Source organism: Protopterus annectens, chromosome 7.part0 (genome assembly GCF_019279795.1).
Source record: "Protopterus annectens isolate FY-2018-M chromosome 7.part0, PAN1.0, whole genome shotgun sequence".
Taxonomy (NCBI): domain Eukaryota; kingdom Metazoa; phylum Chordata; order Ceratodontiformes; family Protopteridae; genus Protopterus; species Protopterus annectens.
This window is the reverse complement of record NC_056739.1, coordinates 1,024,198,294-1,024,224,379: the sequence shown is the minus strand read 5'-3', so window position 1 is coordinate 1,024,224,379 and position 26,086 is coordinate 1,024,198,294. Positions and strand designations below refer to the sequence as shown.

Below are 26,086 nucleotides of genomic sequence, written 5' to 3'. Positions count from 1 at the left end.
CTGCAGTATAGCCTTCAAGTTAAAGCTGGAAAAGTCTCACCTGGTCCTTTCACATAGATTAATCTTCCCTGCATGCTTTCCAGACACTGCCCTGATGGCAGTGCACCTTGCCCAAGAAAAAAATTCCTTCTACCATCAGCAGGTTCCAGAGTTTTGATCATCAGATCACTTCCACAGCAAGAAGTTTCCTCAGAAACCTAGGCTACATGGCATCAAGCCAATCCTCATGGTTCCCTTAGCCAGACTTTATATGAGAAGTTGATAGTGATTCCTCATATCTGTCTGGATTCAGCACTAATGTCTTTTTTTCTCTCCCCATTTTGACTCAGTCAGTCACAACAGACACCTTGGACTTTGCCTGGGGCAGTTCCCCTAGGTATTAAAGTTCAAGGCATGTGTGACTCCCACTTAAGGGAAAAACATACAGATCTCAGTAGAGACAATGGCACTGATAAAGGCAGTCAAAGCACTGAATCAGCTGTGGACACTGGATCCATTATTACTAACAACAGACAATATCACAGTAACGGGGTACATAAACAAAGGGGAACAAGGTTCTACCGCTTGTGCAGAACAGCCATATTTGCCTGGAAGACAGCAACATAATATAACGTCTCTCTTCAGACAACCTACGTTCCATCAGAGTAGAACACAATTGTAGACTTCCTGAGTAGATCCAGAACAGACCGCCAAGAATGGGAATTGCACCTAGAGGTATTCCAGGAGACCATCCACTTGTGGAGAACTCCATAAGTAAATCTGTTTACCTCCATTCACAACAAACAGTTACAATAGTTCCACACAAGGATTCCTTGTAAGCAGGCCTGGAAAGTAGATGCCTTTTCTTTTGCATGAATGGGAGTATTCCTTTATGCTTTCCTCCTTTCTCTTGAAATCCAGAGTCTTACTAAAGAAAAAGAAGGACTCTTCTGGTAACTCCTCTTTTGGCCAAGACAACATTGGATGTTCATCGTGTTTCACTGTTGCAGTCTTTACACTTGGGTTATCCTGCTGGCAGGCTACCCGCAGTCGGCCCGAGTTCCAAAGTCTAGGTCCGGCATCGGTTGCTTTTGCCTCTTCCCTGACGTCAGTGCGCCAGGGGTATAAAAGATGCAACCGTCACCATTTTCTTCAGTCTTTCTTACCGGTCGGCCAACTACTGAGATTTTCGAAATAGAATTTCAGAACCGAAGTCTTCAATAAAGCTAAGTACCCTGTTGGGGAAACTTTTTCTTGCTCCAGACCAATGTCAGTAAAATTTAACAATTGTATTTCTTGTGGGAAGCAAATACCTCTTAAGGACTTTCACTCTTACTGTATTCCTTGCCTAGGCCCTGACCATGACGTTACTAGTTGTCGGTTTTGTGCTAGATTCAACAAACGCACTATTAAGCGTCGGTTTGATTTTGCTTTACATTACTTTGGCCGAAGGTTTAACTACATAATGCCGTCAGAACAACCGATGACCGGAATTCATAAAACATGTAAAGACAAGGAAAAGGACAGGCATCCGAGGTCCAAAACTGATGACGAAGCCTCTTCTAGACCAATCGCCGGTTTGCCGGTTCTCAGTGAGGCGCTTTTGCAGCCCCTGACACCCGCTACCTCAGAGCCACAGGCCGTATCCGACTCCCACTTGGAGACAATTAGGCCTCTGGATACTCAAGGTATTGGGCATGCGGAAACTATTCCCTTAGATGGGTACGGAGCCGCTGAGCAGGCATCGGCATCTGAGGGTGTTTTCAGATCTTCACAGCTTACTATTAAGTCCACTGCAGCAGCCAAGGCAAAGTCAAAATCACCATTAAAGACAAGGAAACAAGTACAGCATTCTCCTGGACAGTCATCCATGCCAAAGAAACAGATGCTTAAAATGGCCGAAGATTTACTTTGATCGGGGTTCCCATCCCCTCCTGATAAAAGGCCTAGGCAAGACACTGACTATGATTCCTCTGACCAGGTTTCTATTTCCTCTGATTCCTCTTTAGATCAGGGCTATTCTCTCCCTCCCTATGAGGACTCTGATGCTGAAGAATCTATACCTTTAGCCTCTCTACCTGAGGATTATTCTTTTGGGGAAACCCTGCACACCATGAATGAGCATTTCCACTGGGAGAGCCAGGATTATTCAGAATCCAAGAAAAGGCTCAGGGACTTTCTTTTATTGCCTCAGCACAGGCCCCTGGCTATCCCCCCTGTGCTTGATATTGTTGATGATGTTTTCTCTGAATCCAGTCTGTCTCCTGATTCTTTACCCCCTGCACCAGTCAAGCCAAACAGGTACTACAGGGTCCCTGACTCTCATAAATTTCTTTATAAAAACCTTGCTGCTGACCCAGAAACAATTTCTCAGGGTCCCAGAGGGGTTAAGGCTTCCACTGCAAAAAACCCTGTCCTCTCTGATAGGGATTCTAGAGCTCTGGTTAGATGGGGGAAAAAGTTTACACTTCTGCTACTTTAGCTGTAAGGGCTTTAAACTGCCAGTTTCACATGCTTAAATATCAACAGTACCTCATGTCTTTGTTAAAACAGAAAATGCTTACAAACTCAGAAAGTCCTGACAATAAGGAAATGCAGGATTTATTGCATGCAGCTGAACAAGTGGGAAAGCATACTCTGTAGTGTAGTTTTGATTCATTAGAGGTTTCTTGTAGAGCCACAGTTACAGGCTCTGTCATTCGAAGGCATGCTTGGTTGAAAGAACAAAGTTTACCTGAACATGTTAAAGTAAAATTATTGGATGCTCCACTGCAGCATGATACTTTGTTTGGTGTTAAGGCAGAAGAGGTGTTAAAGAAAATGGACGATTAAGCAAAATCAATGCAGACAGTAAAGGATTTCTTACAGGTTCAACTATGTAGGTTTAGCAGAAACTGGCCTTCAAAAAATTTGTCCTTTCCGGTGTCAGACAGGCCACAAAGAGGCAGATACAGATGCCCAAGAGGCAGATCTCAGCCCCAAGGCTCCTACAGACCTAAACAGTGGGGTGCTTCAGCCCCCAAAGGAGGAGAAGACAAATCACAACCTTATAGGAAACAGTCCCAATGACTTCCCTCTACAAATGCCAAGCACTTGCCTTTTGGCAGCACCCCTAGGGGGAAAGCTAGCACTTTTCTCACAAAATTGTCACATAATCACCCACGACAAATGGGTACTGAATATTGTTTCTCAGGGTTACAGGTTCCACTTTCACACCCTTCCAAAATCAAAAGGTATGCCGGAACTGCCACAAAACCAATGGGCAGAGGCACAAAAGCAAATTGCTGCTCTCATGGACATGGGAGGTATTCAGAGAGTACCACAGCAAGAACAGGGACAAGGATTTTACTCAAGACTTTTCCTGGTACCCAGAAAGGACAAAGCCTGGAGACCAATACTGGACTTGTCAATCCTAAATACTTTCCTGGATGTTCCAAAATTCAAAATGTTAACACTGCAGCAACTTCTACCCATGCTGGGCAAGAAGACTTGGCTAGTTACTTTGGACCTCAAGGCATACTTGCATGTCCCAGTCAGACAATCTTGCAGAAGATACCTCAGATTCATAGCTGGCTCAATGCATTACCAATTCTCTGCACTGCCCTTTGGCTTATCTACTGCGCCCAGGGTCTTCACCAAATGCCTGGCACCAATAATTGCATTTTGCAGACAAAGAGGAATTCAAATATATCCCTACTTGGACGACTGCCTTATTCAAGCAGAGAGCAAGGACATTCTACTAAAACTGGCGTTTGTAAAAAGATTACTAATTTGCCTAGGGTACACAGTAAACGAAAAGAAATCAAACCTAGTGCCCTCTCTAGAGATAATATTCCTGGGTGCAAGCTTAAATGCAACTGCCCAGATGGCTTATCTCATGCCAGACAAGCAAAGGCAACTGACTCATTACTTTCAAATGATGGCAACAAAGACCCAGCTCCCTGCAAGAAAAATTCTGCAGGGCCTGGGCTTCATGGCTTCCTGCATTCTACTAATTCCATAGGCAAGACTGCATATGAGGAAACTACAATGGTATCTAAAAAGTGTTTGAACTCAACATTGCCACAGCCTGGAAACAATAATAACTCTAATTCCCTGCCTACAACAGGAGTTTTGATGGTGGTCCCGGGCCTGTCACCACAACAAGGGACAGCCTTTCACCTTACCCATAGCCAGGCAGACAATGACAACGGATGCATCGGATTATGCCTGGGGGGCACACATGGCAGGAAAATGTATTCAGGGCACGTGGCCCAAGGAACATATGCATCTTCACATCAATCAAAAAGAGATGCTAGCTGTACAGAATGCCCTGACAGCCTTCAAGGATCTACTACATCCAGGACAACTATTACTAAAGACGAACAACACCACAGTTATGTGGTACATAAACAAGCAAGGGGGCACACATTCCTACCCCCTCTGCAGGCAAGCCATGACTTTGTGGAACACAGCACTGACTTATCAAGTACATCTGCAGGCACAATTCCTGCCAGGAACGAAAAATACACTGGCAGCAGAAATCTCATGGATCCTCATGAATGGAAACTAAATCCACAGGTCTTCAGCATGATAATAAGGAAATGGGGATGCCCAGACATAGATCTTTTTGCCTCCCCTCACAACTGCCAACTACAGAAATTCTGCACAAGAACTTATCACCCACAAGCATGGAAAGTGGATGCTCTTTCATTCAGCTGGAAAACCCTGGCAGTTTATGCCTTCCCTCCACTTCCTCTTCTTCCCAAGGTGCTCCTAAAAGTCAGACAAGAGAAGCCAAAAATGATCCTGATTGCCCCAGACTGGCCACGCCAGCACTGGTACCCAATCCTAAAGAGCTTGTCTCAAGGCCCAGCCTGGCCTTTACCTCAAATTCCACATCTTCTGACTCAACAAAACAATCAGATTCTACACAGTCAACTCAGAACCTTAAATCTGGCTGCATGACAGATAATATAGCCACTCAGACCACACCTCTCTCTAAAGCTGTTATGGATGTCATTTTATAAGCCAGGAAGCCCAGCACTAGGAAATCTTATGCAGAAAAATGGAAGAGATTCTGTGCTTGGAACCAGGCACAAGGACTCAAACCACATGTTCCAAATATACCTCAGATTTTACAATACCTATCTGAGATGCTGGATAAAGGCCTATCCTTCTCATCTATTAAGATCCATGCCTCTGCCATTTCAGCTCATTACAATACGGAACTTCCAATTTTTTCACATCCACTACTAAGGCAGTACCTCAGAGGGGCAAAAAACAAAAGACCCCAAAGGAGAGCACCAATACCTCCTTGGGACCTCAATTTTGTTTTAGAAAAGCTCACACTGCCTCCTTTTGGGCCAGCCAACACAGCTGATATAAAATTCTTATCATGGAAAAATGCTCTACTCCTAGTAATAACTTCAGCAAGAAGAGTCTCAGAGTTATAGGCATTAATGGCAGTGGAACCTTTCATCATTTTTCATCAGGACAGGGTCTCTGTAAGGACAAACCCAACATTTATGCCAAAGGTGGTTTCCAGTGTGGCTCTTAACCTAACCATTAATTTGCCAACTTTCTATCCAAATCCCCAGAATAAAGGGAAGAAACTTTTGCACGCTTTGGACATACACAGACAGCTACGATTCTACTTGGACAAAACAAAAGCTTTCAGAAAAACTGAGCAACTATTTGTAGCTTATGCTGCAGGATCACAAGGAAAGCCTATCTCAGAGCAGACAATTTCAAAATGGATAGGACACTGCATTCACTTCTGCTATGCACAACATGGCAAACCAGTGCCTAAGGGCATTAGGCCACATTCTACCAGAGCAGCAGCCTTTCTCAGAGGAGTACCAACCAAAGACATTTTAGAAGCTGCAACCTGGAGTTCAGTGCACACTTTCACCAAGAACTACCACTTGCCTCTCTACTCTAAGTCCAGAGCAGGCTTTGCCACTGCAGTTCTGCAGGGCCTGGTAGCCTCTCCTAATCCTGTTTAGGCCCAGCCACCCAACCTCAGCTTTGGGATTCTACCCAAGTGTAATGACTGCAACAGTGAAACACGATGAACATAGTACAGTTGTGTATCTACCATAAATGTAGATGTTCGAGTGTATTCACTGTTGCAGTCCAGGTTACCCACCCACCATCCCCCTTTTCATTGCTGGAACTTTTCTGTACTTCTCAACTCTATACAACCTATGTGGTGTATTTGCTTGTACATGAAGGAAATGTTTATTTTAGTACATGCATGTTTTTTGGCATAATTTTTTCCAGCCTTCCTATTTGGGGCACCTGATATCTGGGGCAAGAAAAACTGAAGAAAATGGCGTCGGTTGCATCTTTTATACCCCTGGCGCACTGACGTCAGGGAAGAGGCAACAGCATCTGACGCCAGACATAGACTTTGGAACACGGGCCGACTGCGGGTAGCCTGCCAGCAGGATAACCCAAGTGTAATGACTGCAACAGTGAATATACTCAAACATCTACATTTATGGTAGGTACACAACTGTACTTTCTCCCTTCTCATGTAAATGGCCAAGGGCAATTACCAAAAACTTTCTTACAAGGTAGACCTCTTCACATAGGTTAAGGGATTTCTCATCCATCCCAACATTATGAACATATACCTGATTGTATGGGTGACAGGCTTTTGATCCCATTTAGGAACCTGTTTTCAGGGGACATGCAGCGGTTGTTAAAGAAGGCTAGAGAAACTGCTACTAGGCAGTCATATCTTACCAAACAGAAGAGACTGGTTGTTGTAATAAAAACAGGGAAGAGTGGTTCTCAAGTACCTGTGTGAATTGCTGAAATCAGACCAGTCTTACACTTCTATTACAGTGCATCTCTTGGCCATTATATCCCCCTTTCTTCCATGTCCCAAGTCAAACAATTCTTGAAAGAAGTTCTGCATATTAGACGGCCTATGCAACACATGGATCTATCCTGGGATCTTAATTTTGTATTAAAAAAACTCACCATTTCTCTATTTGAACCTGTAGCTATTCTTCTCTGAAGTTTATTACTTTGACGACAGTTGTACTTGTTCTGACTTTGACTAGACAAGTATCTGAATTGTAAACCCTTATTTCTTCCCAGTCATTTTTAATTATTCATAAAGGCAGGGTGACTCTTAAATCCAACCCTACATTCATGCCTGAAGTAATTTCTGAATTACCTCCTGAAATACTTTTGAAAACCCTAGGATTAGTGTTGCTCCATACTTCATTCTGAAGGCTTCCCATGTAAAATTATGCAAGACTAGGATCCGTTCATTGTACCTGAAAGATTTATGAAATAAGCACAACCAGTCCTTAGAGCATTATTCTCCTTATCCGCTCTGTGATGAATAACTCATTACATGGGCAACACAAGTGATGAGCAACATGGGGTCCCTTTTGCCTCAGAGCATGTATGGGGATCTTACATTCTTCAGCTAAAAGTGCAGTGTAAATACTCCAGTGATCATAGAAATGGACATGTAAATATGAATGAAACAAGGGATCTGAAGTAGGAGATTCATTTGTCAGCAACCTGTGGGTATGGATCTGATATCGGATCCGAACCGGCATGGTTTATCCAGCAATGGATCTGAGCTCCTAGCTCCTCCCCTCACCCATAATGCCCTGCTCTCCCTACATGACCCCAGATCTAGTTTGCCGCGCATGGTGACAGCTGGATTTTCTTGAGCTCCTGAGCTAAGTGATATTTTTCTGGTTTAAAATTAGATTTTGATAGTTTAAATTTTAAAACTGTGTGAAAGTTTTAGGTTCCCTATCGAATTTATCTTTTTTGAGTTTAACTTACTTACCTTTTGTTACCCTCCCCTCGCTGGTGCATAGTAGTGTGTGTGAGTTGTCTTTGGGGCCTTGTGTGAGTGTGTAATTTTCAGTACTTTACTTTACTTTTTTGTTGATAAAAAAAAAAAAAAAAAAAAGTATGTCTGTCTCAGCCCCGCTGGCTAAGCGGGCTTCTCCTCCGGCCTCTTTGGCTGCTGGATCTCCTCCTTCTCGGCTCCGGTCTCCTTGTTTTTCACCGGGTCCTGAGGATGAGGAGACCCGACCTCCGTCGAGGCTATTGAGGCGGCATTCAAGGCCTACCTCGGTAGCCTCGTCGAGGTCTACCTACAGCTTCTCCGATGCTGATCTGGACCGGATGATGTGAAGGTTCATCCAGGCCCAGATGCAGATGGGAGTGCTCCTGCCTCCCCCCCTCTGGGGGGGAGCTCGACCCCATTTTTCAAGCCCATAGCTCCTTCTCCGACCCGCTACCCGGGTTCGGAGCGCTCGGAGCCGGGCAGCCTCGGAGCCGGGGGTGGGTCGGCGCCGACAGTACTGGGTACTTCGGATCCGACCCTGCCCTCGAGTTTGTCAGATCTGACCTCTCAGAGCCTTGGCCCGAGCTTCAGATCCGAGGGACTCAGTGTGCCTTTGGCGCCGTCCCTGTCAGAGTGCACTGTTCCCTCGGATCCGAGGGGTTCGGCGCCGGCTCCGATCCATTCATCGGATCTGAGGGGGAGCCGACTTTCGGATCCTATTGTCGAGGCTGGCTCCCCCTCGGCTTTTGATGTAGTGGAGAGGGCTCTGTTGAGGGCATCCGGACCGCCGGCCCTTGCTTTGGCTCCGTCCCGCACTCCATCTGCTCTGGGCCAGGCTTCCATCACCCGGCCACTGGGACAGCCCGCTTCATTGCCCCAAGCAGTTCCCTTGGATCTGGACATTGCTGGCGAGGGCTCCTCGGACAGCCCCCCCGAGGAAGCACCTCGCAAGCATACGTGTAAGAGGAGGCACATAGACTCCCCCGAGTCTTTAACTGAAGACACTGACTTGGAGGAAGGGGAAGGCTCCCCAAGATCACCCCCTGAGGATGTCTCCTTTGGAGACATCATGGAAATGTTGCGGATAAGAGGTGGGTGGTCTGCCCCAAAGTCTTCCTCGGATGAGTCCGTGTTCTTGGAGGCATTTGAAGCGGGCCCGTCTACCTCTTGGGTGTCCCCTCCTGCCGACCCCCTGGTGGACCTTATTACCACCAGGGCGTGGAAGGAACCGGACACCGTGGAGCCAATCCCCAAGAGGCCTTAGCCCCCCTGCTGACCGTGCCCACTGGAGCAAGGGACCCCTGGTAGATGCCATGTTGTCGGCAGCAGCCACTAAGAGGGAACTCGCTCAGGAGAGCCCCTCAGTCCATCCCCCGAGCAAGGAGTCTCGGATGATGGATCGTTTGTGGAAGCGAATGTTTAGTTCAGCGACCTTCTCAGTGAGGGCGCTCAACTATTTGGCACATGTCATTAGGATGCAGCGCGATCTTATCAAGGAATAAGCTGCATCCCCCCCAGAGTCCATGTCGGAGGAGGACAAACTTTTGCACTCAACCCGTATGGCCACTCTTCGTTCCGTGACCAGCACCTCTATGCGGTTACTTTCCCATGCTACCGAGGGAGCCGCTAAACCTGCAGGAGTGGGCCTAGTCACAAGACGCCAGGCCTGGCTCCGCCACTGAGATTTCACAGAGCCCTTCAAGGCGTCATTCGCGAACGTCCCCTTTGACGGTTCTGCCCTTTTTGGCAAAACAGTTCGGGACACCTTGGTTCAGAGCGAGAAGGACGGGAAAATGCTGTCTGCCATCAGAGTCCGCTTCTCTGTGCCCCAGAAGTCCTACTCTAGTAACCAAAAGGGCCAGAAGAAGATGTGGTTCCGGAAGTCGCAGCAATCCCAACCCGCTCCAGACAGCCAGTCCTTCCGCGGCAGAGGAGGACAGGGAGGACACCGCCCTAGGGGCAGAGGGGCTCCCAGGAACTTTGGGTCCAGAGAACCTTTCTCTGAATGGCCCACGCAGCAAACCTGAGGGGTTGCCCGACTGCTCCACTCTGGAGGCAGTCGGGGGACGTTTTTCGGAGCACCTAGCGGCATGGGAGTCCATTACATCAGACCGCTGGGTACTCCAGATCATATCCAGAGGTTACAAAATCCCCTTTCTTCATGTCCCAAGATTCAAAATCCTCCCCGATGTTCCACCCGATCAAAGGGAGGCCGCTTCAGCAGAAATTGGCCATCTGCTGAGAAAAAGAGCCATCCAGCCCGTCCCCCCAGACCAGATCAGATCAGGGTTCTACTCCAGGTTCTTTTTAGTGCCAAAAAAGACGGGGGACCCAAGACCCATTTTGGACCTGTCCCTATTGAACCTGGCAGTTCCCAAGGATAAGTTCCGGATGGTCACTCTACAATCCATCCTCCCCCTTCTAGGGGAGAATCACTGGATGTGCTCTATAGACCTCAAGGATGCGTACTACCACATTCTAATGGACAGACGATCCAGGAGGTTTCTTCGCTTCCGGCTGGGAGCCAGTCACTACCAGTTCAGGGTCCTTCCCTTTGGTCTCACCACAGCCCCCAGGGTGTTCACCAAAGTATTAGCAGTGGTTGCGGCCCACCTGAGGCTTCAGGGGGTGCAGGTCTTTCCGTACCTGGACGACTGGCTTCTCACCGCCCCAACAAGGCATCTACTATCCTTGGCAAGAGACTCTTTTCTTCGTCTAGCTCCCCGGCTAGGCATCACGGTAAACATAGAAAAGTCCAACCTGGTCCCTACTCAGATAATAGAATTTATAGGGGCCAGGTTAGACACGAGAAATTTAAGAGCCTTTCTCACAACCGACAGAGTTCGGAATCTGCGACTCCAGATGTGGGCCATCCTTCACTCCAGCTCAGCTCCTGCGGAATTGGTCCTGAGGGCACTAGGGTCTATGGCAGCAGCGATTACTCTTCTTCCGCTCGCCCGCTTGAACATGCGGGTGCTTCAGTGGACACTTCAGGTGCAATGGTCATTTCTCTCTCTCCCCCTACATCACCCCATTGCAATCAGCAAGGCTTGCAAGCAGTCTCTCTTGTGGTGGCTCCATTCCCCGGATCTCCACAGAGGCCGCCCTTTTTGTGCATCTCCCCCTCTCGCCACAGTGACCACGGATGCTTCCCGCCTCGGGTGGGGGGGCATTTTGCAGGCCGGACGGTCCAAGGCACGTGGAGCGATTCAGAGACCTCCCTGCATATCAATGTTCTGGAAATGAGGGTGGTGCTCTTGGTGTTGCAAGCACTTCAAGCCCTCCTTCCCCTGGGAACAATTGCGATTCAGTCAGACAACATGTCGGTGGTCTGGTACATCAACAAACAGGGGGGAACCAGGTCTTACCCTTTATGTCGAGAAGCCATGAGAGTGTGGGAATGGGCGATCTCCACCAACCGCTTTCTCATCGCAATATTCCGGGTCGGTCCAACATCCTAGCGGACAAGCTCAGTCGCACCATTCTCTCCCCATACGAGTGGTCTCTCAGTGCTCAAGTAGCGAAACGTATCTTCGCACAGTGGGGGACTCCCTGTTGCGATCTCTTTGCTTCTCCCTTAAACGCTAAGTGTGACAGTTTTTTCGCTCTAATCCCCCCTCCAGGGGATTCCCAGATGGACGCTCTGGTGCATGCTTGGCCTCCCGGTCTTCTTTACGCCTACCCCCCTCTGCCTCTGATGCTCCAAGTACTTCAGAAAGCCTCTCGGTTGGGGTGCAGAATGATCCTCATTGCCCCATTCTGGCCTCGACAGATCTGGTTCCCTTACCTAAGGTCTCATTCAGTGAATCCACCTTGGATTCTAGATCCCATTCCGGATCTGATATCACACCCATCGAACCTACCAACTCCGAACCTGGACAACCTGAAGTTGACTGCTTGGCTGCTCCAGTTCCACTCCTAATCAGGACTCCCGGTATCTCGTCCCCAGTTAAGGCCATTCTGGTAGAGGCCCACAAGCCCTCTACCAGGAAAATTTACCGCAGTAAATGGAAGCGTTTCTCCATTTGGGCGGGGCGGCAAGGTCTAGATCCCTTCACGGTTCCCCTTCCTTTGGTTCTAGACTTCCTTACTACTCTCTTTAATGATGGTGCCAGTAGTTCCACGGTCAAAGTTCAGCTAGCGGCCATTTCTCATTACCATGGTGGTCATGACTCTGGGCCTCTTATGTCAGCTAAGTTATGCATAATCTTCCTAAAAGGCACCTTTTTGCTCAGACCCCCTGTCAAAGAAACGGTTCCCCTGTGGGATCTTTCCTTGGTACTTCAGGTCTTGACCGCTGCCACCTTCGAGCCTGCGGCCACAGTAGATCTTAAATTCTTGTCTCTTAAGACTTCTTTTTTAGTAGCCATTACTTCGGCTAAGAGAGTTTCTGAACTTCAGGCCCTGTCCATGAAACCGCCTTATTTGATCTTCCATCCGTGCCGGGTGTGCCTCAGGATCAATCCCTCCTTTCTTCCTAAGGTAGCTTCGGAAGCTAACATTAATCAGTCCATCAACCTCCCTGTTTTCTTTCCTAAGTATCAAAACAAAGGTGAATACAAGCTGCATTCCTTGGATGTTCACAGGCAGCTTTGTTTTTATCTTCACAGAACAGCTGGTCATAGGCAATCCGACCAATTGTTCATTTCCTTTGCCAAATTCAATCTGGGTAAACCAATTTCCAAAGTTTCTTTGTCATGCTGGATTTCTCAGTGTATTCTGTTAGCGTACCAAGCTTCTGGGAGGCCCGCACCAGAGGGAGTCCATGCTCATTCGACCCGGTCTGTCTCAACTTCAGCGGCCTTTAAGTCTAGGGTTCCTCTGGATGACATTTGTTCAGCAGCCACTTGGGCTTCATCTCATACCTTTATTTCTCATTACAAGCTGGACATCACGTCTAGAGGTAGAGCATCCTTTGGCTCCGCAGTGCTCCGGAATATCCTTCCATGATGGCCACCCAAGATTCAGGTGGCTGGGGACTCTGTCCCACAGGTTGCTGACAAATGAATCTCCTACTTCAGATTTAGAAGTTATGTACTTACCATAACGTTCCATCTGAGTAGGCGTTTTCATTTGTCTGCAACCATCCCGCCCTCCTATCCCCCTGGCCTTGTCAGTTCCTGCATTGGGTGTGTTACCCTTTAGTTAGGGTAGTTGGTGCAGGGCAAACTCGATCTGAGGTCATGTAGGGAGAGCAGGGCATTATGGGTGAGGGGAGGAGCTAGGAGCTCAGATCCATAGCTGGATAAACTATGCCGGTTCGGATCCGATATCGGATCCATACCCACAGGTTGCAGACAAATGAATCCACCTACTCAGATGGAACGTTATGGTAAGTACATAACTTCTAATTATTCAAAGTTCTCTTCAAACATTCCATTGGTCTGTTTTCACCATAAAAGAACCACCTGCTGCACGTTTGGCCATAGTGACCAGTGCTTTCTCCATTCAGTGGAAGGGAAGCATTGTTTATGTTTTCCCCATGTTCCACTAATTACAAAGGTATTGTTAAAGACAAGAAAGTAAAATACAAAACTCCACCTCTTTCAGCTTAAGTAACTCCTATTTCAGTAGTGCAATGTTGTTTTGCAAAGTCACCCATTGAAATATTAATAAAAACAATATAATGCATTTAATAGTCTTAGATACAGGCAACTAAATCAATTATTTGTTTTTATTTCAGACTAGGAGAGCCATTCAAGCATGGTTTCCTTCTAATGAGTTTTCAGATCAAGTAGATGTCTGTAGTGCGGTCAGCTTTGTAGCTTTTGAGGTCCTCAACAGAGATAACAGAATTGCATCCTTTGAAAAATTAACTGAAGGAGCAATAAGCTGCACAGACTTAACGTATGTAATGACCTTTGTAGCAGTAACAGAATCCGCTTTCCCACAACCACTAGTAAATTAAAGGGAGATTAACAGGATAAAGTGAAACAAGAAACCTGTTGCTATTAATGAAGTATGGAGTCCCAACAGAACTGGTACAGGGGAACCCTAGGCAGAAGTAAAGAATTCAAAAAACACAAACATCATTAACAGATTTGGAAGACCCACCAGTATAAACATAAAATAACCAGTGCAGTGGCAGAGAGGGGATAAAGCCTTAACTAAGGCCTAGCCAACCCAGGTTTGATTAATGGCTGAGGTATCTGAGGAACTGGCCGGGAGGGATGGTTGCAGTCATTCAAGGGGAGAGGACAGTCACAAGGGTGTTCCCTGTATATGATCCCTCATGAAGGCAAGGGACATGGGTTGTGGGCCAAGGAGGTTAAGGAGGTAGGGCATTGCCTGAGCTGCTGCAGAGGGTGGATATGCTAGCATATCTCCATTGCATTCCCATCATTTGGACATACCAGTGAATGCAGGGGAGGGGAGAGGGAACAAGGGTAGGTCATAGCAGAAGAACTCTCAATGATAGTGAATGATGAATCCCTAAGCTCCTCATTAACCTCAGCCTTGAAAGATTGAGTCCGGGGTAAATTAGGAAGGGTGGGCAGACCTGATGAAGGATGGCAACACCAGGATGTACTGATAGATGCATGACAGGAAAAAAAGCATAAACATAAAGGGGATTCACAACAGCACAAAATAAATCAGCAAAAATCTCCATCATTATCAACAGATACAGATATGCATATCATCCTTAGTGATAAATTGTCATCTTGGCAAAATTAACTGAGTTATGGGCCCTTCCTGGGTTAAACATCAGGGTAATTACAACCAATTTATCAAAATCTTGAAGCCTGTGTCTTGAGTCTCCCCCACATAATTAAGTTTATCTTGCATATTCACAGTCTGAATGTACTCTACAGAGAAGTCGGAGGTGTGCTGGAACTCTAAAGGTACAGAAGTAGTGTTTGTACTTGGAATGCTTCCTAACTCATTTTTACCTACCTAATAGCTAAACAAGAATGATATATAAGCTTTTTTGCTTTGATAAACTTTTAACAAAAACAATATGGTAAATAACCTATTGTAGTGAAGGGTCCCCAGTAACTGCAAGGTTCACTGGTGCTGAAGACAACCTTTGAGTCTGTGGGAATAGGAATGTGAAAAATGTTGGTGATGGCATAAACATGTATGACAAAGGAAAAATCTAACATAGTGACACCCAGAAAAAATTGCAAGTTTGTACTTGAGATCTGTGAATTTATCCTTTCAAGAAAAGGAATGTTAAAAGATCAACACAAGGTTAAGACTATAGATCACATCTCCATCAAATAATGCTGAAAAAGTAAGATGTACTAGGGGTGGTGAACTCTAACTTATAATTTATTAAACAGCAGTACAGTAACTACACCATTAGTAACATTAATGAAAAGTTATGCTCAGTTTGAATTGATAGACAGGACGACATCAGCAAGAACATGAGCAGTTGAAACAAAGTTTAAGTTCACAAAAAGAGGTATTATAATTCGCCATAAAGTATGAGTTAGTGATAAATGTTGATGTTGTCCTGTAGATGGAATGCTTTTTAAAGCCAATTGCAATGAACCAAACAAAAATAAATACCTCCCAAAGTATGCTAATTGACTGGTTAATCACCAATATATATTGTATTTACCTTATCCTTGTGACACAATGGATTGGAGTGGTTGCAAGTTTCTCATAATGATAGCCATTTTTCTGACACAAACCAGTGTTGTACAGCACCAGTAATGCCTTTTGGTGCACATTTAATTAGAGCCAAATTCAACAGACATGTTTTCACTTTCTTTAGGAGCCCATTGATTTTATACCACTACTTTAACATATGCTGTTATAGCTGGCTTTTCTATTTCTCCAAATTCAAGCCAGTTGTGTCTTAATGACAGGCACTAAACAGGATGAAATTCATATGTATGATAAGTGGATTTTCACTCTCAATACAACTTCATGGCTATGATATGCAATACTAATCTTTGCAGCCAAATTGAGAAGTTAAACTATGCCACATAATTCCCTAAATACATACCTCTTGTTGTCTTTTACTTTACTGACAAGTAGCCTGTATATCACTTTTCCTTTGTAGTGTCTCTCAAATAAAATGTTCCATCTTTGCATATTTCTGTAATAGTATGTTGTAATGCTCATCTTGCCATCTCATTTACATACCCTTCAGACCTTCAGACTTTATCCACTAATAAAATTTGCTTTAAGCTGCTGTGTTTGTTCAAATATCATTTGATTGTTACTCCAACAATAACTTAATCCACTACAGATGACATTTTCTGAAACTGTGATGATATGTAATGTCTTTTTATTAAATTGATTGTACATTTCCCTGAAGTTTTGTGTGTTCTCAAAAGTTCTACCTCTTAGAATTTTTTACTGTTCAAGATCTGTTGCCTTTTGCTTCGCATACAAGATTGTGAGTTCTTAAGTATTAAGACGTTATGACTGTTAAAGGCTGTTATGATTAGCTATACTCTCCTGTATGCCAGGGCACTTTATATGCATAAGTGCCTTATTAGTGTGTTCTGTGTTTTTGACACATGAGCTACAAACACCTGTTGTATCGTGTAGATTTTGTGGGTTCATATTATAAGCACGAAAACTGAATCGCGCGAACACGTATTGAGCAACACGTAAGGGCGAAAGCCCAAAACATTGAATCCCAAACACAAAACCAACAAACAAATACTGTCACTAACTGCTGTTGCAAGGGGGCTGTGCCCCCCACACCCTCCCCTACTTAAATATACCAACTCCGAGATCGCACTCCATTGAAGCAAAGGGAAGATTTCCCTACGGCGGTATCTGTTCATACCTACGATATTGTGAATTTTCGCTCTTTACGTGTTGCTCAGTACATGTTCGCACGATTCAGTTTTCGTGCTTATAATATGAACCCGATTTTGTTGCCTCGTTACTGAATCTTTTCTCATTAGCTAACCAATGTAATATAGCTTAAACTCACCTTGCATGTATTCTAAAATAACTGTAAATACGTTGCATAGCTTACAAAATTGTCAGTTATTTATTTATTTAATTATTTGATTTTAGAAAAAAAATGTGTTCATTTGGACAGTATGGCAGGTTATGACTTCTTTTAATGCTGCAGCCACATTGGGTGAATTGTTAGCAGTCCCTTGCTCAGCATTTTGTTTCCTTTGTTCCTGTGCTCAGGGGATGTGTTTCTCAGGTTGGCACATGCCATGACATAATGCTCCAAGTTAAATGATTAGGCCTACTCCATGTGCCCCATTTCTTTTCTGTCACTCAAACAGTTCAAATTGTGATTCTGATATTCATTGTGGAAAGGTTTCCATATTCAGTACCTAGAAAATACAGGCTGTCAAACTGTCTGTGTAGCCATCAGATTATGACCAAGACACACACTAACATTGCTTCTTTTGCTTGGAGGAAGTCCACCATGTTAAACATTGGCAAAACTGTCAGCATTTTAAGCTGGCCACACAAAAACACAAATGGCAAAAGCTACAAGGCTTTATTAGTCTTGCTTGATGTCAGTTTTTAGAATGCCAGTTCTAAGAATTACATGGACTACAGAGAGAAGATGAAAGATGGGGAGGGCATTGGACACATCCACCTTGAAGTAATTTCATATCTGAGTTGGCCTTATTTACTGCCAGGCTATACTCAACTTGCAAGTAATTGATTTCATGCCTGTCCTCCACTTTAGTGCATGATGAAGTCTGCGAGTGATGTACCCCAACCACCATATGGGAGTTACCACGGATGGATACTAAGCTCTAGTGGCTGGAGCTTACTTACAACAAGTGACTCTTTAAGTCTCATGCTGCATTCCTAGTACTACCACTTTGAACTAGGACTTCTCAACCCCAGGCCTCCACTGACAGATTCAAGTTGGAGGAGTGCCGTATGGGTCTACCATGGTAGCAAACCATGCAAAACAGGCCTAGTCACTAGATGTTTAACAGCTTTTTGATGTCTGGTTCAACCTGTCCTCATAGGTGTAGAAGTGCACTATTAATTAATGGATGATGCCATTGCCAAGCCTTGCACCATTCTGTTCAATAGGCATCTTCCAAACCAGTGACGTCCTGTCTTCTGACTCCCTGTTATCACCTGCTTTTAGCTCACCCCCCCCCCCACACACAATGTTTGTTAAGCATCAGCCCATGCTCACCAGTTGTGGTAAGGGCATGGTCTGCATTTTCCACTGTGTTCTAGGAAAGTGATATAGAGGACCAAAAAGGATTTATTTTTAAGAGTGATAATTCTTCCCTTCTTGTACCTTCTTGTAATCTTCCTCCTTCTCAGATGGCTCATCCTTTCAGGGAAAAAATAAACCCTGTAGCAGATGGAAGTGCTCATGGGACTGACCTTTGTCCCCTTGCCTCGTGCCCCAACAAAATATCTCCATGAGTATGTCTCTAAGATGCAGAAAGAGTCTTGAGCCATTCATCCTGTGGATCCTGTCTCCAGTAATACCAATTTTGTAATCTGGAAACGTGGATACACTCTGTTCCTAGCAAGGCTGATATGTTCTCCAATTAACCAGATGAAGGGATAATAGATCCTTTTATTCCAAGGAATTACAACACATTTCAAATTTACTGTCTGGGAAGAAGTCTAAGGAATGGGCTTGGTAAGTAGTTGGATGTTTTCCTGCACACCATTAGGGTTCTGATTCTTCAGCTGTTTATCTCACCTGAACAGATTCCAGTCTTCTCCAGTAGATCAAGTGCTGTTAAAAAGATTTCAGCCCTTCTAGATTATGTTGACATTTCATTTTGATTACATCGATGCTACTGCTGAGACACTATGCTCTGGATATGGTTGTGGAAGTTGGTATGGTGGCTCTCCCCTGTTAGGGATTATCTCAGGAAGTCAGTGATGAAGAAGCTGAGCCCCCCCCCCCCCCCAAACAAAAAAAAAAAAAAAGGAGGGACTCTAAGTTGTCCTTCCTGCAGGTCTTTCTGCAGCACAGGACTTCTTTCTTTTAGCTCACCAAAGCTGATCATCAGCTTACTCCCAGGTTACTCTTGTTGTTCAGCAGAACTTCTGGACTCACCTTAGCCTCTTCACTGCTAATCCCAGTGCATGTCTGCAGAAGCTGAGAAAATCAAGAATTCTGAGTCAGCATCATACTGCTGCCAGGGAGTGTTTTTCATTATGCCCTACTCTTCCTGCAGTATGGCATGCTAGTGTATTGTCCCATCTTTGTGACAATTCAGCTACTGCCCCTGCCTCACTTAGACAGTGCCACCCTCCATGTTTCTAGCCTTCACTACAGGTCTATGCTCACTCATTAGGTGGTATTTGAATTGAGGTACACAAGGTCTAAATATACTCTTATGGCCTAACCAGTGATGCCCTGGGTACAACCATAAGAAACCTTTGAGTCCTTGAGCATGAAAATGAAGTTGTAATAGTTAAATGAGTACATATCTAGATTATGTGAGAAATTAGGTAATGAGTGCACATATCTCTTTGTGATGTAAATGGGAACGAGTAATTAAGTTTGCAGATAAACAACATTCACCATGTTGCATAATTGTGGTCATTACATTTCTTAAGTAAATGTGCTTCTTTTAAGTTTGTCTAGTCTGAAAGTGTGTGTGTGTGTGTGTGTGTGTGTGTGTGTGTGTGTGAGTGAGTGACTAAATGTCACAATATTGGCAGTGTCAGATTATGTAATGCTTTATAGGTACTTTGTTTCGTATTTTATGTATGAAAGGTGTTAGTCTGACATTGATGTGGGTAGTTTAGTAGTTTCTGTAGTACAACCATATTAGCAATTAAACTAGTTTACAAGGTACTCAGTTCATAACAATGTTGTTGTAAGCTGCAATTTTATTTTTTATTTTATTTTCTCTTAGGTTTCATATGCCATGACATGTTTCTAGCCTTCACTACAGGTCTACCGTGGGGTGCATCCAACTGTGTGCCCTCTTCAGTATGGGTATGCCCATCTTCCTATGCCAGTACTGTAGATGCCCAAATCATTATCATTAATCAAACCCAGATTGCCTGGGTTGTAGTCAGTTATCCCTCTATGCCATGGTTCTGGCTAGTTCTAACATTTCTTTGTTTGGGGGTGGTTCTTAAAATTAACCCTGACATGCAAAGCTCATCATGAAGGATCAGTGGGTGCTTATTGTGATGACATTCAATTTCATCATGGAAATGATAGGGTTTTCCTAGTAAAAGGTTCTGATCAGAATAAGCCGTCTTCCATGCAATTCCAGGCTGTATTCCTCACTTGGCTATGGAGGCTCTTCTTCTTTTATGATCAGGATAGGGAGGTTATTTCATTTTATTATTTTCTAAGGGCATCAGAGATTTCTGTCCCATTCTGAACTTTAGGGATTTCACTAAGAACATTTTGTACATTAAGTTCTGGACTGTCTCTCCAGTGGGTCATATATGTGATGCTATATGGTACTTGAAAGTTGTTTTTACAACTGATGTCTTCTAGGACATTATTATATAGCGTTACCATATGAGGTTCATTTGCTTAACTTTAGGAAAAAATGCTGCTCTTTGGTACAGAGTGGACAGAGGTCTTGCAGGAGTTGGAACTGCACATTTTTCCTTAGCTGGTTTCTAATGGCTCCACTGAGGGAATCCCTGATAAGCATATTTGGTTTCACTGCTCCCATAGTTGCAGGCTCTGGGGTGTCTCCATAATCTTGCAGAAGTTCTCTTTGATGTTTACTCAGAAGATTGCCTTCATCAGGACAGAGATGACCACTCTTCACTGTCTGTCATTTCTGCTTGCAGAAAGCACCAAGGAGGTCATGACCTTGACAGCCAAGAGGAGATTAAAGTCAAAGCTGCTATGCCTTTTGGGCTTGATGGCCAGCACATTCGTACCATTTTTGTTCATATCCCTAAAGGTACAGGTGCTGTATTGCATGGTAAGGTGGCTGTGGCTACAGAGTCACCACTCACACATTCGTGGAGTATCTCCTCCTGTCACATTCCTGTTGACTGGTTTTGAAGTAGTGGCTCATCCCCACCAGCTTATGTGTTGGCTGGCTATTCCTGCAGCAGAGCCCATCACAGGTCCTAATGACGGATACTTCTGTAGTGTGTTGGGGAGCCTAATTTGCCTCTTCAATAGGTCAAGGAAATACCTGTCCCAAGAGAAGGAACTCCACAACATCCAGTTGGTACTAGAGGAAGACTTTCTTACCTTCAATGCTGTAGAGTTGAGCAGAGGCCACAGCTTCTCTGATGACCAGTTTATGTTGGGTTTTATAAGTAATTCACTATGAACTTTTACTTCTGTGCAGAGAGGTGAGCTATGGATGCTTGTATGGTGCAGTCATTACTTCTAAAGTCATTCATTTCTGAGATGACACAATCTTGCTGGCAGATTCCTTGAGCTGTAACTTCAATCCTCTTATGCCTTTGAGGATTTATGAGTGTCATCTGGTGAGAATAGTCTAAGAATGGTACACCATGGATACCAAACTTTTTACCACAATGGAGCAGTTAGTCTTTTGATCTTCCATGTAGTTCAAAGTCAAAGTGAACCTTTATTGTCATTCAGACTTCACAGAACAGTGCAAACTGCATGAAATTTAATTTCCCCTGACTTAATATGCAAAACATAACAAGGAGCATTAACAGCAGACATTACTATATCACAACAAACCATTACAGACATAACACCCAAAACATTTTACAAATCTAAAACAGTACATTATTGCACAGAATTCCAGCAGTTATCAGTATTCTCAATTGGACATTGAAGAGTTGTAGTTTGATATATTATTATCTGTCTTGCCAGGCTGGATTCCTGAACACATGATGACTTTTTTCACTTATTCTGTCCCTTATGACAAAATTCAAAGAACAAAAAAAAAAAAAACTTATCTTGTCTGCCCCTCTGAGGCAGAAAAGGATGTGGTTTCAAACTGCTACATCATTGTAAGTATATTATTCTATCCTTGTGCAAAGTTAAACTTTCTTATAGGGCCAGCAGCTAGCTCCAACATATAGGTACTGACTTGCAGTTTAGATCACCTACTTCTGCCATATTTTCAGATTAAGGTTGATGGTGCCACTGGCAGACCTTCCACCCATCGAACATTTTCTGCTAACTGGCAATGGTCCTCCATCCCGTATCAGTTCAGTTTGTTCCTTAGCAGGTTAATGTAATGTCTCAGACATCTTTATAATTTGAATCTCAGTTATTCAATGATGAAGATTAACTTTACTGGTATTTTTTGACATCATGGTCTTGTGGAAGACAAGATTGTGGCCCAACACTGGCTGGTCCTTCAGCCCATTAAAGTGATTTTGTATCTCTGCCTGTCTGTAAAAGGCCCCTGTTCTCCTTAGGACTTTAATTTTATGTCTGACAGACTTGGCTGTCCCCCTTCAAGGTGATGTAGTTCATTGGCTATGAAGTTTGTCTCCAGAAGCATCCAGCTGTTATTCACTATGACCTGTGCTTGCAGCATGTACGAGCTTCAAACCTTTATTTCCAGGGAACCATATTTTGTCTTTCATAATGCTTGGGTTCCCTTAGGAGTAAACTTCTTGAAAATTATTTTATAAGTGTCCTTAAATCAGTTACGTTATCTCCATTTTTTCCTTCCTAGCAATGAAACTAGGGGTAAAAATGCCTTCACATCTTTGGCATTCATGGTTTTATAGTGGAGTTCAGAAGGATCAAACCACTGTTCGTTTAATTTGCTGCTTTGAGAGGTGATCTAACAATGGGTAGACAAAACTTTTTCATATTGGTGTTGACTACATCTTGTATTACCATCAGATGGCTTACCATCTTTGGAAAATGTCATTAACAAAAAGGTACTTCATCAGAGACATGGTCACTTCCTCTACATTGCTTCAAGAATATCTCCATTGTGGACATTTATGGCATGGTCACTTTATTGTCAATTATGATTGCTTGGACTGTGACACCAGGAGACAGGCTTCCTTTGACATTTGTTGTGAGGAAGGCATATTTCTGATGGCTTGCATTTTTGCTTTTCTCTGGATTCAGTCTTACTGGAGGTTCAGTTATAATGCTTGGGATTTTTCCAACAGTCAATCGAATCCAAAGGCCTTCTGGTATCAAACGTAGTTGGTATGGGTCCATCATAAGAGTTGATATGTGATTGAAACTCTGCAGTGGGTATGTTTTTCCCTCTCCCTCCCACCCATTGTTTCCCTGTGCTTGGACAGCTTCCTCATAAAGTGACTGTATATCTCCTTGTTTAACTTCTTATTTATTATGTTCCAGGCCATGCTCACTCATTAGGTGGTATTTGAATTGAGGTACACAAGGTCTAAATACACTCTTATGGCCTAACCAGTGATGCCCTGGGTACAACCATAAGAAACCTTTGAGTCCTTGAGCATGAAAATGAAGTTGTAATAGTTAAATGAGTACATATCTAGATTATGTGAGAAATTAGGTAATGAGTGCACATATCTCTTTGTGATGTAAATGGGAACGAGTAATTAAGTTTGCAGATAAACAACATTCACCATGTTGCATAATTGTGGTCATTACATTTCTTAAGTAAATGTGCTTCTTTTAAGTTTGTCTAGTCTGAAAGTGTGTGTGTGTGTGTGTGTGTGTGTGTGTGTGTGTGTGTGTGTGTGTGTGTGTGTGTGTGTGTGTGTGTGTGTGACTAAATGTCACAATATTGGCAGTGTCAGATTATGTAATACTTTATAGGTACTTTGTTTCGTATTTTATGTATGAGAGGTGTTAGTCTGACATTGATGTGGGTAGTTTAGTAGTTTCTGTAGTACAACCATATTAGCAATTAAACTAGTTTACAAGGTATTCAGTTCATAACAATGTTGTTGTAAGCTGCAATTTTATTTTTTATTTTATTTTCTCTTAGGTTTCATATGCCATGACAGTGGTGCCACAGTTCTTCAGTATGCCCCTAGGCAGCAACTGTTAATCTCTGGGGGCAGAAAGGGATTTGTCTGCATCTTTGATATAAGACAAAGGCAGCTTCTTCATACTTTCCAGGCACATGATTCTGCTATCAAGGCTTTAGCCCTAAGTCCTTCAGAAGATTACTTTCTTACAGGTTCAGCTGAAGGCAACATGAAGGTATATCCCCTTGCTGTTTGTCTGTTGTAATGTACAGTGAGAACCATGTGGTGTTATCATCAGTGATAATTTTCTTTACCAGTTTTTCAGTAACTTTTACTTATTAAGGATTACCTCTTGAGAATATTGCCATGATTGTAGTTCTATGCATTTCTGTGCAGTAGATAACTGACTTATTAAGCCAAATCCACTCAGTCTGCAATATTACACATAGCAACAAGTTTTAATACATCATGCAGTATAGATGTGTCAGGTAATTCATTTTATTGGTTAGGGTTCTTTGTGTCACTCATGACCAGGGTAGTGACCCATGTTAAGATTTGTCCTAATAATGGACGCTGATAAAAGGTATGATAAAAGGTCTTACTCAGTATTTTTTATTTATCCAATATTGGGCCTAGAGATGGAGGTGAAATTGCTAGCGTTTACCTTTGCTGAAATGTGCACTTTTTAATTACCATTCTAACAGCATCATATTTATGCTGCTGCGTCTCACTGAAACTGAGCAGTAAGTTTCATACATACATAATAATAAGACACTCTGGTGCACATAAAGTAACCTGCCCAAACCCAGTTCTATACTTAAGAGGATAATAAAGTTAAAAAAAAAAAGAAACACATTTTTCTTTCATTTCAGTGGAAAAATTAGTCTCCAGTGCTGCATGCGCAAAATACACACAATGCCTCCATGGCAGCACTTCCCATCTAAATCAATTCCCCAGAAAGCAGTGTGTATACATATGTGTGTGTGTGTGTGTGTGTGTATACATATATAAAGAGAACAATGCAAAATGCAGACAGCAGCTAATCTATCAGAGAATGCCATTAAGTGTGAAGAAGTCTGTGTTATATATATATATATATATATATATATATATATATATATACTAACTTTTAACAAAATGAATGACACAACTAAACTATAAATTGATAAGATCTGCTATAGCCTTCACTACACTACCAAAATACATAATCAATTAAGTGACCCTTTTGTAAAATAATTATAGGTACCTCAGAGCTAAACTAGCAAACCACATACATGTAAGACAGTCCATTCATAAAGATCAATGGGAGCTATTAGCAGCCTTATTTAACAGACAACTTGGGCAGTTACCGCAATCCCATCAAAATTTGTCTGAGACAGTAATTTATGTCTTAAAAGTAAGGAAAATTGATATATGGAATATAGAGGAGCATTTGTGCATAATTAACAAAATATCTCATACTGCAGGGCAGAAAATCAATTGGGGATTCCAACTCTTTCCAGAACTCATTCTTGTAAACATATAGTACAAGATATTTCATTTACTACACATCTGGCATTTTCCATATTTATCTGTATATCAGAGCATAGGCAAAGCAAAAGGTATAGGGGAATCCTAAGTGAAATATCTGCTCTGGTAGAGTTTTTAGCTGACTCTAGAACAGAAGCTGCTGTTAAAAAAGAGAGAATTAGTGGGGCAAATAAAATATTGCACAGTAACTATAGGAACTAATCGGAGGAGGTTAGAAAAGATCGGAAAGCGATTAGATAAGCAGTTTGCAAGGAAACAATAGGACATGTGTATGCTCCCAAATATGCAACAGAGTCTAGAATTTTAGGATTTTGGCTTGAAAGTGTTTGCATAAGTATTTTAATCCCCAAGCAGATGCTAAAGAATATTTCCTCAGGTAGATGGCAAATGTTGGAGTTGTGATGAGGAAGAAAGAATAAACTGGGAACATACATTTTGGGAGTGGATTGAGTTGGCAGACTTTAAAAATTCTCTATAAAGTACTCTGTCAGAAATATTGGCTAAGAAAATGCGTGTAACTAAGGAAGTGACTTTTTGAGCAGGGATACAGAATCTAAATTGCCTAGACATAATAAGACCTTGTTAAGTTTAAATCTGGTGACTTTCAAAAAAAGCAGTTACTGGAAAATGGAAATCAAAGTCTAAACTAACTGTACTTGAAACAGTGAATATTGTAACAGAGATGAACTGGAAATTGGATCTTTAGAAAAGGATATGTGCAAACTACATAAAAAGTGGAATTTGTGAGAATAGAAGAGAAGAGTAAGGTTGAAGGGAAGGCAGGAATTGAGCAATTTATGTAATTTTGGGATGATGATAATTGTATACAATCATGTATGTGATGTAAAACGTTTGTAACTTTGAACATGTTAACATGGTTTTTCTTTTATATAAATGCATGTTTGCCTATGTCTTAAGTGATAATTCAGTAAAGTTGTTAAAAAAAATTTTATGGGGATTTTAAAATCTAGAAAGCCAACTTTCAGTGTTAGGGGTTAC

The 26,086-nt window shown here is 43.1% G+C and overlaps 1 protein-coding gene across 1 annotated transcript in view; it reads left to right on the top strand.

The window, feature by feature from the left end:
• Positions 1-26,086, top strand: part of DMXL2 (Dmx like 2) — a 1,902,820-nt gene that overhangs the window by 1,855,888 nt on the left and 20,846 nt on the right. The window contains exon 48 of the mRNA XM_044076363.1: positions 23,575-23,792. Coding sequence (XP_043932298.1) covers positions 23,575-23,792 — 218 coding nt within the window. The remainder of the gene's footprint in view (positions 1-23,574; positions 23,793-26,086) is intronic.